Below are 15575 nucleotides of genomic sequence, written 5' to 3' on the forward strand. Positions count from 1 at the left end.
TTTTTTTTTCTTTTTTATTTTTTTATCTTTTAAATTTACCTTGCCATTTGTGACAAGCATGGCAGTAACAGGAGATAGCTTGACAGTTCTACCTCGTCTCCAATTATTATCCGTTGGCTGAGCAACCAAGAGACGACCTTCCAGAACAAATCTTGCCTCTTCATGAGCCCATTCCAAAATTTCTACAGCCATCTATAGAAATAAAAATAGGAAAATAAGAAAAAAAAATTTTCATATATTTATTCGAATTGATAATTTTGTTAACAGTTAATTTTGAACTTTCTCTTATTAGATTTTTATGAAATTTTAATTATATTTGTTTACCTTTCTTAATTTGATGTTAACCATATCTTGCTCGCCGGTTGATCGTCTACCATTTTGTATAATTGAAATTCTTCTCCATAATTTTGTAGACGTAACATCCTTGGCTTCCTATAAAGTTTATTTATTTATAAATTAACAATATAATTTTCGACAGATTCTAATAATTATATATACATATAAAAAAGAAAAAAAAAAAAAAAAAGAAAGGAAAGAAAACGAACTCGAGACTGGTTATTTTAATTATTTTGATAATTTTAATTTTAATTATTTATAATTATTTAGTTTTAATTAATAAATATTATTATTACTTACAGCATTCATATGTTCTAAATGCAATTCTATATTAGTTTGAGCTTGTTTGAGTCTCTTCTTCGCTTCTTGAATATCTGGTCGGACTGATGGCGTAGCTTTTAACAATCGTGCCAATAATAATGGATATTTAGTTACTCTTTGAACTGGGACCTGAAAATAATTTTTTTCATAAAATTGACAATTCAATAATGATAAAAAAAAAAAAAATATACTATACCATTAGAAAAGAATTAAGATTCATTCTACGTAGAACAGTGTTCTCCATTTGAGAGACCCTCAGAAAAATACGAAGAAGTTCCTTTTCCTTTTCTAAATTTTGTAAAAGCAAACTTGCACTGCCTTGTCGAGTGCAATAACTTTCGAATGCATGAAGCATCCTTTCCGATTCCAAAAATATTTTACCGACGTCTACTGTTAGAAGATCTTCATCACCCGATTCCTATATTATGCAAAAAATATTATTAGTAAATTGTTGATATTTTTATAAAAATAAAAGTGAATATGATCTAATTATTTTCTACGAATGAATTAATTTTTAAAAAGTTTTTAATTTAATTTATTCATTTTTTTCCCCCTTTTTTTCTAACGTATGCAATATCGATCGATTTAATATTTAAAAAAAAATATATATATATATATAAATAAAATATAAAAAATTATGCAATAAAATTGCAATAATCTTATATCAAGTTTATATGAAACGCGTTAGATTTAATATATATATATATATATTTTTTTTTTATAAAGATCACCTGAGCAAATTCAACCGAATCCTTCAACTTTTCAGCGAGAACAAGATTATGTTCTAATAATTCTTCGACATTGAGAAAGATGGCTGACAATTGTTCAGACGTAAGAAGACCTGCATTCAGCATCGGACGATGAAATTCTTCAAGAATAATTTGTAGATCTCTGCCGTATTTTTGTTCGGTCTCAACGATCTCTGTAATGATCTCCTTCCGTTCGGCTCTTTTCTTGGAACACTTCCTGCATACAAAGGGTGCATAAACGACTCCACTGAAAAAGTAAAAATAAAAAAAAATAAATAAATAAATAAATAAACCAGTTAATCATAACTTCCTTTCTTGAAAATGTCAATTTTTCAATTATGCACGAAAGAGAGAGGAAGATAGAGAGAAAGAAAGAGAGGGAGAGAGTGTATGCTTGTCTGTGAAATTCAAAATCAAAATCACTTTCGCTTGATCATTTGCACCATTTATCGATGAATTATGCGTCCCGATAAGGATACTTTCGCTCTTTACCGATAAAAGGAATGACAAATAAGAGGAGAAAGCAGTTTGTCATGTGACCTGACTTGCAAACATTAGCAAAAAGAGTATCGACACTTTAAAATGTTCAAATACGATCTAATCGTTAGTTCCTGCGTATTACATCCAACATGTCATCTAATTTAATCTCTCTAATGAAGAAAATAATAAGACTTCGAGAAGAAAAATTTTCCAATCATTTTCTTTTTTTTTTTTTTTCTTTATCAAATGAAAATGTAACGTCTCGTCAAAGCTAACAACGTGCTAATTAGTTATCTAACAGTAGAATAAAATTAACAAATAACACTCTTTCATAGTGTTAAACGATACCTTTTTGTAATTTGACTTGGAAAATTTATTATAAACGGAATGAACATGATAAAAATCTAATCTTGAGATATAAAAAGAAATTTTAAGAGTTCAATTTTCTCATTGAAATTGTTGAGAAGGATGATAACATCTGGTATTTTACCTGTCCGTTATCAAAGGATCCAAACGTTGTTCACAATCCTCACAGAGTTTCGTATCACCGGAAATCACTTGCGGTATTCCGCTAAGTAGACTTCCTGGTCCGGACGAAACGTTCCCGCTTCTCCATCTTCTTGCCACACCTCGAGTACTACTAGCTTGACTACTTTCTGACCCAACACCGCTATCGGTCCTTTCGATGTCCACCGTTCTTGACTATAACAGGATTAATAATTATAGTTATATATATTAATGCAAATAAAATTATTAATTAATTAATATTCTTATTTATAATAGATAGAATTTATTATTACCAATAGGTCAAATTTATTATGAATTTTTTTTTATTAAAGAAATTTTATATTTTTATTATTACTATTTTGTAAATTTTTATAAATTGATTTCTATTAAAATCTTATCAAAATTAAAAAAAAAATAATAATAATAATATAAATTATATTTTTTTATATTAATAATAAAAAAAAAATAATAATAATAATAAGATTTAAAAATTTATATTAATTTATGTAACAACAATGAAAAATAAATAAATTAATTAATATGTAAAAAATTATAATATAGATATATATATAAAAATATTTTGATAAATAATATATAGCATAAACTACAGGATGAGACAAAAGTTTCTAATTTTGTATTATAGTTCTAGCTTAGAAAAGTATCGAGAAAAATTTTTTAAATAATTAATTTTTTTTTAATAACACCTAAGAAGTTTTCGCTCAATATAACTTAAAAAAAAAAAAGAAAAAAAAAAATCGATAATTACCTTCAATGTTTCCGGCAAATTAGTCAAGATAATATTACATTCCTCGCTGCTGTCAGAAACATTTGAAATTTGTGAACTCTTAGAACTGAGATCGCCTAAACTGGTTTCCTTTTGTTCATAGAGTGCCTCAAGGTCACCTTCAGTATCCTCCTCCTCGTCATCATCCTCCTCGTCCTCCTCATCAACAGTTGTTGTACGATCTTTCGAATCCATCAGAAAATTAAGTAATTCAAATTTAGTCGAAATGTTTTCTTCGTCAGGCGATAGTGATATCTTTTTAAAGAAATCCTCAGGACTCTTTGATAGATAGGATTCAGCTAGATCGTCTGAGTTTGTTTTTTTGAAAACTTCCTCCGATAAATAAGAACCCATATATTCGCCAGATCCAACCTTTTTATAATAATCGACGTCACTGAAATAAATTCTGTCTTTAAGGAAATCTTCCGAAGGTGGTGGGCTTAATGGTAATGGTGGTGGCTCGTCGGGGATCTCTTCATAAATTGGTTCTTTTATTACTTCGTAAGGATTTTCTTCGAGAAAAAGATTAGTTGAAACGAAATCGGTGTCAGAGTTCAAGCTAGATGATCTAGAATAATTGGCCTCTAACGTTGACTCTGAACTTTCGTATTCTTTGCTTTTTAACAAGCTCTGTTTTAAAATCTTCAAGATAGCTTCGCCACTGTCATGATCCAATATCTCACCATTTTCACGTGCTTTTCTCAATGATCCTTCCAAAAGTTTAGATATCATAACTTCTTTTGAAAGATCAGACCATTTGGGGGTGGAATCATCAGTTTCTTTAAATTTTTCTTCAATCTGATTTTTCGTTTCCTCATGCGAACAAATCACACGTGATAAATGATTGGATTTTGTGGATATTGCTGTATCGTTAATGTTTCTAGATTGTTTATCCAATTTAACGGTTGTATCTTCTAAGATATTGATGACAGGCTTATCTTGCTTTGATGATAATGATAATGTGTCTTCAAGGTTCCTCGAACGTTCCTCGTTTTTTTGACACTCGATTTTAGTTTGTTTCGATCTAGTATCATCGTTAGTCGATTCGACAACGATGTTAGATTTATAATTATCTAATATAACCAAGGTACGATTTTCAACGGAACTTTGAATCTTTGGAACGATGTCGGAATTGACTGATATCACTGTTGGATTGCAAACACTGTCCTCGCCGCCAACACTGATGGTGACTTTGTTATCAGGAGTAGATTCAACACCGGAACTTTGATCACCATTTATCAATATCGACGTTCTCTTAGCTGTTTTTGGAAGTCCAGGTCCTATTTGTAATCTATGAACCAATGGCGATGCTCGTGGACTAACCGTGATCTTGCAAACATTACTTTCGGTTGATAATGCCGGTCCTATTTCAATTTTCGATGATCCATGCGAACTATTAGAGTTCCAGGATAAGGTAGAAGCTGATGATACCGATCTTCTATGATCCTGTATCGATCCAGAACCACCTAAATCTTCGTTAATCGTTTCGGAATCATTGATCTTAAAACGATGCTTTTGTCGTCCAGGTGGTGGAGACCAACTCGTTGGTTTCATACCACGAAAATGTTCCTGTACTAGATTTTCTTGATCTTTCGTCAACGATGATCCAACTGTTTCTACTTCTTTGTCATTAATTTCGAAATTTTTGTCTGATATTCTTGATTCTTTCGTAATATCTTGTTGAGATTCTATTTTTATTGTTTCGGTATCAGTACGAACTATTGGATCTGTAATTGTATTAATAATTTCTGGTTTTTTTGATAGATCATGATCGACGTACATCGTACTTTTCATCGATTCGTTCGTTAGAGTTATTAACGCCGACGAGGATTCTTTTATTTTCTTCCCTAGACTTAGACGCATCGTATCGGCGAAATAAACATTTGTTGCCGAAACTTGCGGCTTGCTGAACGATCGGTCACTTTGGCTACGCGACAAGAAAGGTCTTCTCGAGTTCTCTGAAAAAAGATAAAGAGAAAAGATTAAGTATATGAATTATTTGAAATTTTTGATTAAACTTACGTGTTTAAAATGATGAAAATTAAGAACATTTTTTATTGAATTTTGAGTGAATTAAAATTTTTTAAAATTTTCACACTTAGGCTGTTTATAATAATCGATTGATATATATATATATATATGTACACAACTACAAAAAAATAGTATTATAAAAATAGGCTAAGTAAAAAAAAAAGGATAATTTTTAAGTAAAATTGTTTTTAGATCTTGCACTTTAAGCCACTTTTATAATAATCATTGACACATATACAACAAGGAATTGAAGTGGTATTACATTATTATTATTATTATTATTATTATTATTATTATTATTATTATTATTATTATTATTATTATTATTATTATTACTATTATTATTATTATTAAAAATTGTAACATCGAATTTATAAAAAAAAAATCATTTATCCACACATTTCTCACTTTGGCTACTTTTTATAATAATGAACTTTGACACATATATTGCAAGGAAGTAGTGTAAAAAAAAACAAAATTACAAGATTCTCACGATTCTTCGTATTTCGGTTACACCAAACTCTTTTTTTTTCCTTGCACGGAAATAAAACCGCACGTTGAAATCTGAGAAGTTGCGAAACAAAAAAAGAAAAAAAAAAACGGATTCACGTGTGTTGATCAATATGAAAAATTTTAAAGGATACACCTACAAATATCGAGCAGATCATTATAGATTTTTATACTTTTTCTTATTTCTTTTTTTTTATTTTCTTTTTTTTCTTCCTTTTTTTTTTTTTTTTTTTTTTTAATTAAAATACAAACACGAATACGTCGGACGCTTTAACGTTGCTTTCATATATTTTCTTTGATCGCCGCTCAACATTAAATTCACTCATGTTATGAGATAATTAGAGGAAAGCGATCTTCGCGATAATGAGAAATGAAAAAAAAAAAAAAGAAAATGGGGAGTGAGAAAAAGAGAAAGAGAGAGAGAGAGAGAGGGAGAGAGAAAATATAGGTTATACGTTCGACTTCGAATATCGATCTTATCTTGAAGCCAATCCCTTTTCTTCTCGATCTCTCGACATACATATATGTATATGTATATACGTGCGTTCTGAATGAGTGAGTGAACGAGTATGTGTTTGTGTGTATGTATATATGCATATGTGTATGTATGTATGTATATATGTATGTATGTATGTGCTAATGATCGGTGAAAGTATCTATACCGACGAAGAGAATCTTTCATTGAGGTATGTGTTAACCTGCATGAAATCTCACTGGTTGGAAAATTGCAATGGTTTTTCCAACATTTGATCCACTTTTTAAAAAGGAAAATTCCACGAGGTCGGTCGATTTATTCTCTGATCGATTGTTGAATAATAAATAATTAGCAAATTTTTCAAGATCCTTTTTTCTCTCTTTTTTTTTCTTTTTTTCTTTCCTTTTCCTATTTTTGCGAATAATTGAAAGATTATAGTGTTTAATATAGAAACATAAAGGAAAAAAAAGGAAAGAACAGAATTTTTTGTTATTTTATTTTTTGTTAATTAAAAAAATATAAATAAAAAATGAAAAAGAAAAAAAATAATATCAGACTAGCTTATGATAGATGATTTTATACGTACGGCCATTTACAACCTATGAAAGATTATCTAATACTTACTTTTTTAAGACCGGAAAAACTATAAAAACGAAATATCAGATTTGTTTATGGTAATAATTTTATTCATGTTTATTTTATATGAAGATTATCTAATACTCGTCTAAAACCGGAAACAGACGATGAGGTAAAAGTCATTTCGTTCTTTTTCATAAATTTTTTTCCCTTGCAGTTATATGCATGTGTGTATGTATGTGTGTGTATGTATAGACACGTGTGCCTGTGTATATGCGTATGTATATTTTATATATATACATATATATAAATATACAAATATATATATATATATTTGTAAAAAAAAAAATATATATATATAATATATAATATATAATATATAATATATATAAATGTGATATCTATATATGGATGTTAAAAAATGTATCATTGGATTTTAAAGAGATTTCAGTTCAATGAAAAGTTAGAGTTTAAAGCGTTTAACGCTTCGAATTAGAACATGATAATGAGAGCATAGAGAAAGGATAGGTGAAATAAAATGGTGGTTGAACGAATGAATTAACATGTGTTGTGCAAGAGGGGATGCACTTTCGTTATGTCATCGATAACTAACAGAATACATATATAATAGTGTAACAAAATTATGTTTCAGAGACTAATTTGCACAATTCGAAAGAGAAAGAGAGAGAGAGAGAGAGAGAGAAAGAGAGAAAGTTATGGAGTTAATACATGACCGATTTCGTCTATTTTTAGCATCTGTTTAAGAATTTTCGAGATTAGGTGAGAAATCAAGATGACGACGTTAATTATAATAAGCAAAGAACATGTTTCGTAAGATCTTGTTTGTTTCTTGTTAAATCCCATTATAGCCGAGAAGATGATAGAAATTTAAGATTAATATCTATATAAAATTAAAGAATTAAAAAAGAAATACATAAAAAATTTAATATCCACTCTTTATAAAATAAAAAAAACTAATAATACCATTGTTCTTTATTGTTTGTTTCTTCGTTGGTTTCTAAGATTTTATCCCGAACAAACTTTTACAAAACTTTCTTACGAAATGTAAAAAAGAAACAAAATAAAGAAAAGATTAAAAAAAGATTTGATCCACTCCATACAAAATAATAATAATAATAATAATAATAATAATAATAATAATAATAATAATAATAATAATAATAATAACAATAATAATAAAGATATTATCATTTTTCCATTTTATCGTTGTTATTATTGTTGTTGTTGTTGTTGTTGTTGCTTATCCATTTCTTTTTTCTTGAGAACTCACTCACTAGAGGGAAGTCAAGAGTAAACAGGATCTTTATTTCAAATCTAATTTTATTGTACGGCGTATGTGAGGAGGACTGGCCCGATTATACCGGTAGTTTTTATGACGGTACCAAGATGGCGACCGATGGTACTTAGTAGCGTCTGCCGATCGTCGGAACTCGTTTCAGACATTATGACGCCCTTCGTCCGAATTTATTACGACGCATTTCCACCCGTCACACGCGAAAAGAAAACTTTCGACTTGGTTTCTTTTACGTCGAAGTCTTCGCGATACTTTGATTATTTCAAAGTGAAAAAACAAAAAAGATATAAACGGATAGGAAGATAAAAATGAAGAAAAGAAAGAATATAAATCGAAAGGTAAATTCGAAAAAGAAATTTTTGTTTTTTTATTTTAATTTTTTTTTTTTTTTTTTTATAACACAAATAAATACAAAAATAAAAATACAAATAAAAATATAAAGGAAAAGTAAGAAACACGGAAGAACTTTTCTTCGGGAATCGAATCGAATCGAATCGAATCGAATCGAATCGAATCGAATGGAATCGGATGGGATCGAATCGAATCGAATCGAATCGAATCGAGTAGGGCCCGAATACAGCGGTGAAATTAGTATGTAACTATTCCTCCTACTCTTCGAGGTCCCGTGACACGAAGACATTTACGATACGGACGAAGGATGAACGTGCCCAACGATAAATATGTACACGTCCTTCCATATAAGGTGGACGACCGCTGTTCGCATTGTACCGATCCCTTTCGTATCTTTCCCACGCGTCCACTTTCGCGAATCGAATCACGCCGGTTTTCTTTCTTCCTTTTTTTATCCTTTCTTCTTTCCTTTCTATCTTTTCGGCCACGCACGGCCATGGAATTTCAACGTTTCTACCACAAAATTGAATTTTTTAATTTATTTATTTATCTTTTTATATTTATTTTTATTTTTATTTTTATTTTTTTTTAGTTTTTTTTCTTTTTCTTTTATAAGAAATATATAATATACATTAGAGTCGAGAATTCGAGAACAAGATGACCGATCATGGGATATCGTTCATTTGTTGTTTACTCGATCAATAATCTTAATAATATTTAAAATTGCAACCAATTAGATGTTTAACTTACTTATTATCGTGTTTTTAATGTTGATCGATGAAAAAAAAAAGAAATAATCATTTAAAAAATTATCATGAGAAATGTCGTTTATTGATTTGTTCTCGATCAATCAATGACGGCATAGTTTTCTTTAAAATTGCAACTTATTGGAACTTATCATTTTTTTCAATTGACTTATTAAAATATAATAAATTCATATCGGATTTGGAAGATATCGAGAAAACAAAAAAAAAAAAAAACAAAAAAAAGAGGAACTGTATTAACGAGCATTTATTTATTTTATTTTCTTTTTTTAATCTCGAACAAAAGAAGAAAAAAGAGGAAAGATGAAAGAAAATTTAATAAGCAGTTCAAAATATCAAGAACAAAGTTATTTCCTTGGTATAACCAAAATCGATAATCCAGATTGTTATTTGTCGGCTCACGACACTGGCCAACCCTGACCTTATCCACTTTCAACGACTCTGAAAATCGAGTGTCTCGAATCTCTTTTAGGTTGTGATACAAGTAGAGAATATGCCTGAGGATAAAGCTCAGGGTCGGCAGGATCGGCTAACCTTTCTCCTCTTGTCGTAGAAAGTTGTCATTATAAGGACACACAGTAACTATGCCGATGGAATTTTCAACGGAATATTGGCCACTCCTGCTTTTTATAATCGTATTAAAAAAAAAAAAGAAAAAAAAAGAAAAAAAAAATAAAGAAAAGAAAAGATAAAAATAAAAAAAATCCCAAATTTTTTTTTTATTATACAACGTGGATCAAAAAAGTTCTTAGAGGAGCCAAAAGTTCCTAGTTGATTCGAAAGATCAATCAATCTCTCTTTTCTTAAAAGATCTTCTTGATTTCATAGTTGGTTCTCATAGTTATTACAAGCTAGGCTCGAAATGCTAAGCTTGAAAGTCTCCAAAAAGGATAATTAATTAATAGAGCCGAACGTTAGATCAACATATGATTATATATCTTAGATCGTTTGATTGATATTGGCGAGAACTAAACGTTTAGAAATATTTCGTTTAATAATAGCAAAATAATAAATACTTCCTAACCAGTAAGAATTTACATAACAAATACTTGTTTATCTTTATCAATGACTCCGTATTCGCATGTACGATGGAAAAATATAATCAAAAGAAAAAAAAAAAAAAGGAAAAGAAAAAAGAGAAAAAAAGGTTCAATCTCTCTTCGTTGATCAGGTAAAAAATAGAGTAAAAGTAGATAAGAAGATCGAGCGAATTTAAAAGCTTCGTAAAGAGTAAAAACAACAAGGACTAGTCAGGTTTGCCCATTCGATTGATTTTATGGATTCGTGATAAGAAATCCCAGGGAAGTTTGAAAGAAAGTTTGCCAAGGAAACGATAAACGTGTGCTCGTTATCCTTGAGAGATATAACTATTGCTAAAGTTCAAGAATGTTTCAGATAAGTCTAAATCGTCGACGTTAACATGTTACATTGATCAGAACGATTAGTACGATGGCATGTATCGTGTGTGTATATATAGAGATATATGTATATATATAAACAAAAAATACAGGATGAATCAAAAGTTCCTAGGGAATCTTGTAGTTTTACGTTTTGATAAGAAAAAAAAAAAAAAAAGAAAAAAGAAAAAAAGAAAGAAAGAAAAAAACTATTTGGTTTAAAGAGTCTCGAAATGAAGAACAAATGATTTTTAATATAACTTAGAAAAACTTTTTGATTGATACTGTATTCCGAATGATATATTGATATCTTACCTTCCGACCTAAGGATTAGATCCTTCTCGTCAACTGCGATACACGGAATCCTATCGTTCAATTCTTCAATCTCGATCTCCAATTCCGTTTCGTCCTCCAACTTGATCTGATCGTTGTCTATCTTCTTACACTTTACGTAAGATTCCTCTCCGGATTTCTCGTACTTGGACGAAGAGATGACGTTCTCGTTCGATCTGATCGCCTCGATCTCTTGGCAAGACTTCTTACGTATATCAACGTTATCGATCGACTTGGTAACAACAAGATTGTCGACCTTCGAAGAATTTATATGCGCCGGAACGTTCCTAACTTGCGTAAGGATCTTAGAATCTTTGCTTTTACTTCTGTCAGCTTTGGGATCACTGATATTGGGTATGGTTATGAATTTATGTTTCTCTTGTTGTTCCTTAGGTACGATTGGTTCTTCTTCTTCCTCCTCCTCCTCCTCCTCTTCATCCTCCTCGATTATAATTGGCCTATCATCTTCCTCGTCTTCGTCATCTTCCTCGGATTCCTCTTTTCGCGTGTCCTTCGTACAATTGGCGAACCTACCGATTCTACTCCATGAAAGTCGCGTAGCCTCGGATGGTTTCTCGGGTGCAAATATAACGTTATCGACCTTGAACAAAACGTTCTTTCTCTTACTCTCAATTACACGGCCCCTTTTTAAAATACTCTTTAATGTTTGCTTAGCTTCCTTCAATTTTCTTGGTGGTCTTTTCGGCGATACCTTTGGTATCGGTATCCTCGTGACCGGTGTATTCTCCTCATCGTCGGATATTTCTCTGGGCTCATTGAATACACGAATCCTTTGACCACCTATCGTTGCCACTGCTCCTCTGTTTGGTATCCTTTCGATTGATTTAACTTTGGACGGATCGAATAGATTCGACGGTGTCCTCATATCCGCATCCTGTTCCAATGCATTATCCGATAGATCGTCGCTTAGATCGTCCTCGTATTTTTGTTTCTTCAATAGGAGATAAGGATTAACGTCACATTCGAGAATACTTCTTCTCGAATCACCGTGATTTTCTTGTACATTCGAGTTGGACGTTTTCGTTCTTGTCAATGTCGTCGGCAATGTCTCCGTTGACGTCAACGTGGACGTCTTCGTTGAAACTGAACAATCCTGATTATCCTTGTTTCTTCCAATCCCGTTCGATCTTTTCGAAGTACGCGGAATCGATCTTTGACATGGCCGATCGATTACGCCATTCCTTTGTACATCCTCCTTTTGATTCTCCTTCAACCAATAGTCGTTTGATGCACCAACAAAGCTGTGTCGTAACTTGCGACTTCCCGGTTCCTCGTGTTGTTGTTGTTGTTGTTGTTGTAGTAGTAATTGTTGTTGCTGTTGTTGCTGTTGCTGTTGTTGTTGTTGTTGTTGATGTTGCTGCTGCTGCTGCTGATGATGATGATGATGAGAATGATGAGGATGCACCGTACCTTCCTTGTCGTACCACTCTAATCTCGAAGTAGTACCCTCGATCGAACCCTTTCGTTCCTTCACGTTCCTCATCAATACGCTCTGGCTTCGTGAATCTCGTTGGGACGATGGTCTGTGTGGCGAGATACTTCGTGCTCTCGATCTTGGCTCCACCAATCTGTTCCTTCGCATCTGATCGTATGGATCGTCCATCGCTGGTTTCAGTACACCTTAACAGGTATACACATTATCGTATCGTATGTCTCAAAAATATCTTTCAATATTGATAACAAAATTCGTAATGCACTTTGAACGATAAATCGAGATAGACTATAGAAAAATGTTCTCTCGTTACGTCTATGCGTAATGATCGTAAAAAAAAAAGAAAAACAAAAAAATATTTTTTTATATTATGTAACAATAAAATTCGATTGACGAATCTTTCGCTATAACTTTTCCTTTAAACTGGAAAATGTAGTTGTTGAGTGGACATTTATAAAAAAAATATATGTATAATAATAATAATAAATAGAAAATAAAAAGAATGAAACAAGTTTGGTGAGTAAATGTTACCTGCCAGACTGGGTCTGGACCTCGATGGTGGTGCTGGTAACCGGCAAGTTCCTCCTAAAGGTACACCAGCTAATCGGTGACCACCGCACTTGCGGCAATTGCTTCCGAGTTTCCTGGTAGTTCCGCAAAGGAACTCCGGGCAGGAACATACCACGAGAAGCGGTGCACCCGGTGGTGGGGGTCCCGGTGTCAGAAAGGCTCGAGGATCGTGACCAGGTCTCGACGATCGAACCGTCCCATAAAGCCATGGGTCCCCGTAGATCATCTGACGGGACAGTGCGCTACCGTTGCTTATCGTACCCCAACCCTTAACAGGATCATCTGGGTTTTGATTCTGTCGAGATAAACCCAATCTTACGCTCCACGATTTTTTGTTCTTGCTTAGGGTATCGTAATTCTAAAATAAAAATCATCATTCTTATGAATATTATTGTTATACATTTTTATGAGATTATAATGTAACTATTAAGTAACATATTCGATCGCAAATTGATTGTATTTTTTAAATTTGATTTAATTTAATTTTACTTTATTTTATTATTGTTATTATTATTTTTCTTAAATTATTACAAATCATTTATTATTTATAGATATTTTGAAGTAGGTAATATGAGATAAGTGTAAATTTAGATTATGCTATTAGTGCAGTGTAATTACACTAATACCATTATTATTGTACTAATATGCTATTAGCTTATACTGCACTATTTTATATTAATAGTAATATTAACTTATATTATAGATTATAGTATAATTATATTAATATAAAATATGTATAATTTACAATATTACCTTTTTTCTTTAGTAAAATATAAATATAAATATAAATATAAATAAATAAATATATATATATATATATAAAATGAAAAAAGAAATATATCAATTGATTTGTATGATAATTACAAATCATTATTTACAAATCTAGGAATATTTTTTAGAGATTAAATGTAAAAAAAAAAGAAAAAGAAATTAAAGAAAAAAAGAAGATGTAAGATAATAAAAAGATAATAAAAGAAAGAAATGAAACATTAGAAAAAAAATGTTTTAGATAATAATTATTATTCAATTATTATACAAATGAAAACTTTTCATTATCATCATCATCGTCGTCATCATCATCATCATCATCATCATCATCATCATCATCATCATCATCATCTTTGATAAGTTCGATTAAAATTTCTCTATAGTCATCATTGCAATAGGTAATATCCTGATCACGACCTCTAAGCGAAGTTCATTCTCTAACGAAGTTTCAAGACTGAAGAAAAAATTGATAGCGGAAGGACTAATCGATCATTATACGAAGCGTACGTAGAGCCTCTCCTCTCTCTCTCCTCTCTCTCTCTCTCTCTCTCTCTCGCTCTTTCTCTCTATCTCTCGTTTCTTGGACCCTGACCTTGAACCCGGTAGAAGGATCATTTGCTAGACGGTTGGAAAAATTTCTTCTTGTGTCTTTCTCGAGATAATCGAACAGAGAAGAAGAGAGAAAGGAAGAAAGAGTCAAAGGAAGACAAAGTATTGTTAGTTCCTTTTCGTTTTGCTTTTTTCCTTTTTTCTCTTTTTTTTTTTTTCTTGTTCTTTTCCCTTTTTGTTTTTCTCTCAGTTTGAATTACAAGCAAAGCCAACAACTCGTCACTCGTAGAAATCGATATATCCAAAAAGATATATCGAGAAAGCCAAGCTAAGGTTCTCGTCTCACTCGAAACCTGCATTGATCGTAGGGATCGATCGCTCGATCGATCGATCGATTGATCGATCGTCTGGATTTCCCTTTAACGGCACGAAAGGGGGAGATCTCAGTGATTCTCTCTCTCTCTCTCTCTCTCTCTCTCTCTTCCCCTCTCTCATACACGCGCACATACACAATTCTTTCTTTCTTTCTTTCTTTCTTTCTTTTTTTTTCTATCGATCTAACTGTCTTTTTCTTTCTTTATCTCTTTTTTTCTCTCTCTCTCTCTCTCTCTCTCTCTCTCTTTTCTCGAAGAAGTTGATCGTCAAGTCTCTTCCGCAAATCGTCGCTCGTCAAAGCGAACCACCGACGAACGCATTTATGTTCTTCCCCAAGAAAGGGAAGAAGGAGAAAAGGGTGAGGTTCCTGTACGCGAGTTGAAATACCAAGAAGGAGAAGAGAGAATGTTGGATCGAAGAGGAAGAGGAAGAGAACGAAGAGAAAGAAGAATGAAGAAACGAACATTTCAGGGAAAGTGAACGACGCACGTATCAGCGGTATACCTAGCAATTTAAATTCGATTCCGTCTGGGGAGAAATCGGAATCGACTTTATCATGAACCAAGATTCCGATCGAGAATCAACAACAAGGAGAGATAGTAGAAAAGAGATGGTGAGAGATGGTGGGGTTAAGGTAGAGAGATCGAAAGAAAATCAAGAGGAATGAAACAGTGTGTATAGGAGGAAAAAAGAAAAAAAAAACAAAAGAAAAAAAAACAAAAGAAATAAAAAAGAAAAGAAAAAAAGATCGCAAAGCAAAAACTTCGTAGAAAATTCTTTTGATATTTCTTGAAAAGTACGAGGATTAAATAAAAATCAATGTATACAAGATGGTAACTTCGATTAACTCTAATTAATAATATTATTATAAAATATTAATTAATAATATTATTATAAAATTAATAATATTACTATATTGTCTATACATTAA

The 15575-nt window shown here is 31.5% G+C and overlaps 1 protein-coding gene across 1 annotated transcript in view; it reads right to left on the minus strand.

The window, feature by feature from the left end:
• Positions 1-15575, minus strand: part of RhoGEF64C (Rho guanine nucleotide exchange factor at 64C) — a 72073-nt gene that overhangs the window by 1185 nt on the left and 55313 nt on the right. The window contains exons 3-11 of the mRNA XM_035870066.2: positions 12914-13310; positions 10912-12570; positions 3160-5135; positions 2377-2588; positions 1389-1653; positions 854-1075; positions 637-786; positions 325-432; positions 40-192 (exon numbers count right to left, since the gene is read on the minus strand). Of these exons, the coding sequence (XP_035725959.2) occupies positions 40-192; positions 325-432; positions 637-786; positions 854-1075; positions 1389-1653; positions 2377-2588; positions 3160-5135; positions 10912-12570; positions 12914-13310 (5142 nt within the window). The remainder of the gene's footprint in view (positions 1-39; positions 193-324; positions 433-636; positions 787-853; positions 1076-1388; positions 1654-2376; positions 2589-3159; positions 5136-10911; positions 12571-12913; positions 13311-15575) is intronic.

The sequence above is a fragment of the Vespa mandarinia genome, chromosome 9 (assembly GCF_050613455.1).
Source record: "Vespa mandarinia isolate Hongniang chromosome 9, ASM5061345v1, whole genome shotgun sequence".
In the NCBI taxonomy this organism is placed as follows: Eukaryota; Metazoa; Arthropoda; class Insecta; order Hymenoptera; family Vespidae; genus Vespa; species Vespa mandarinia.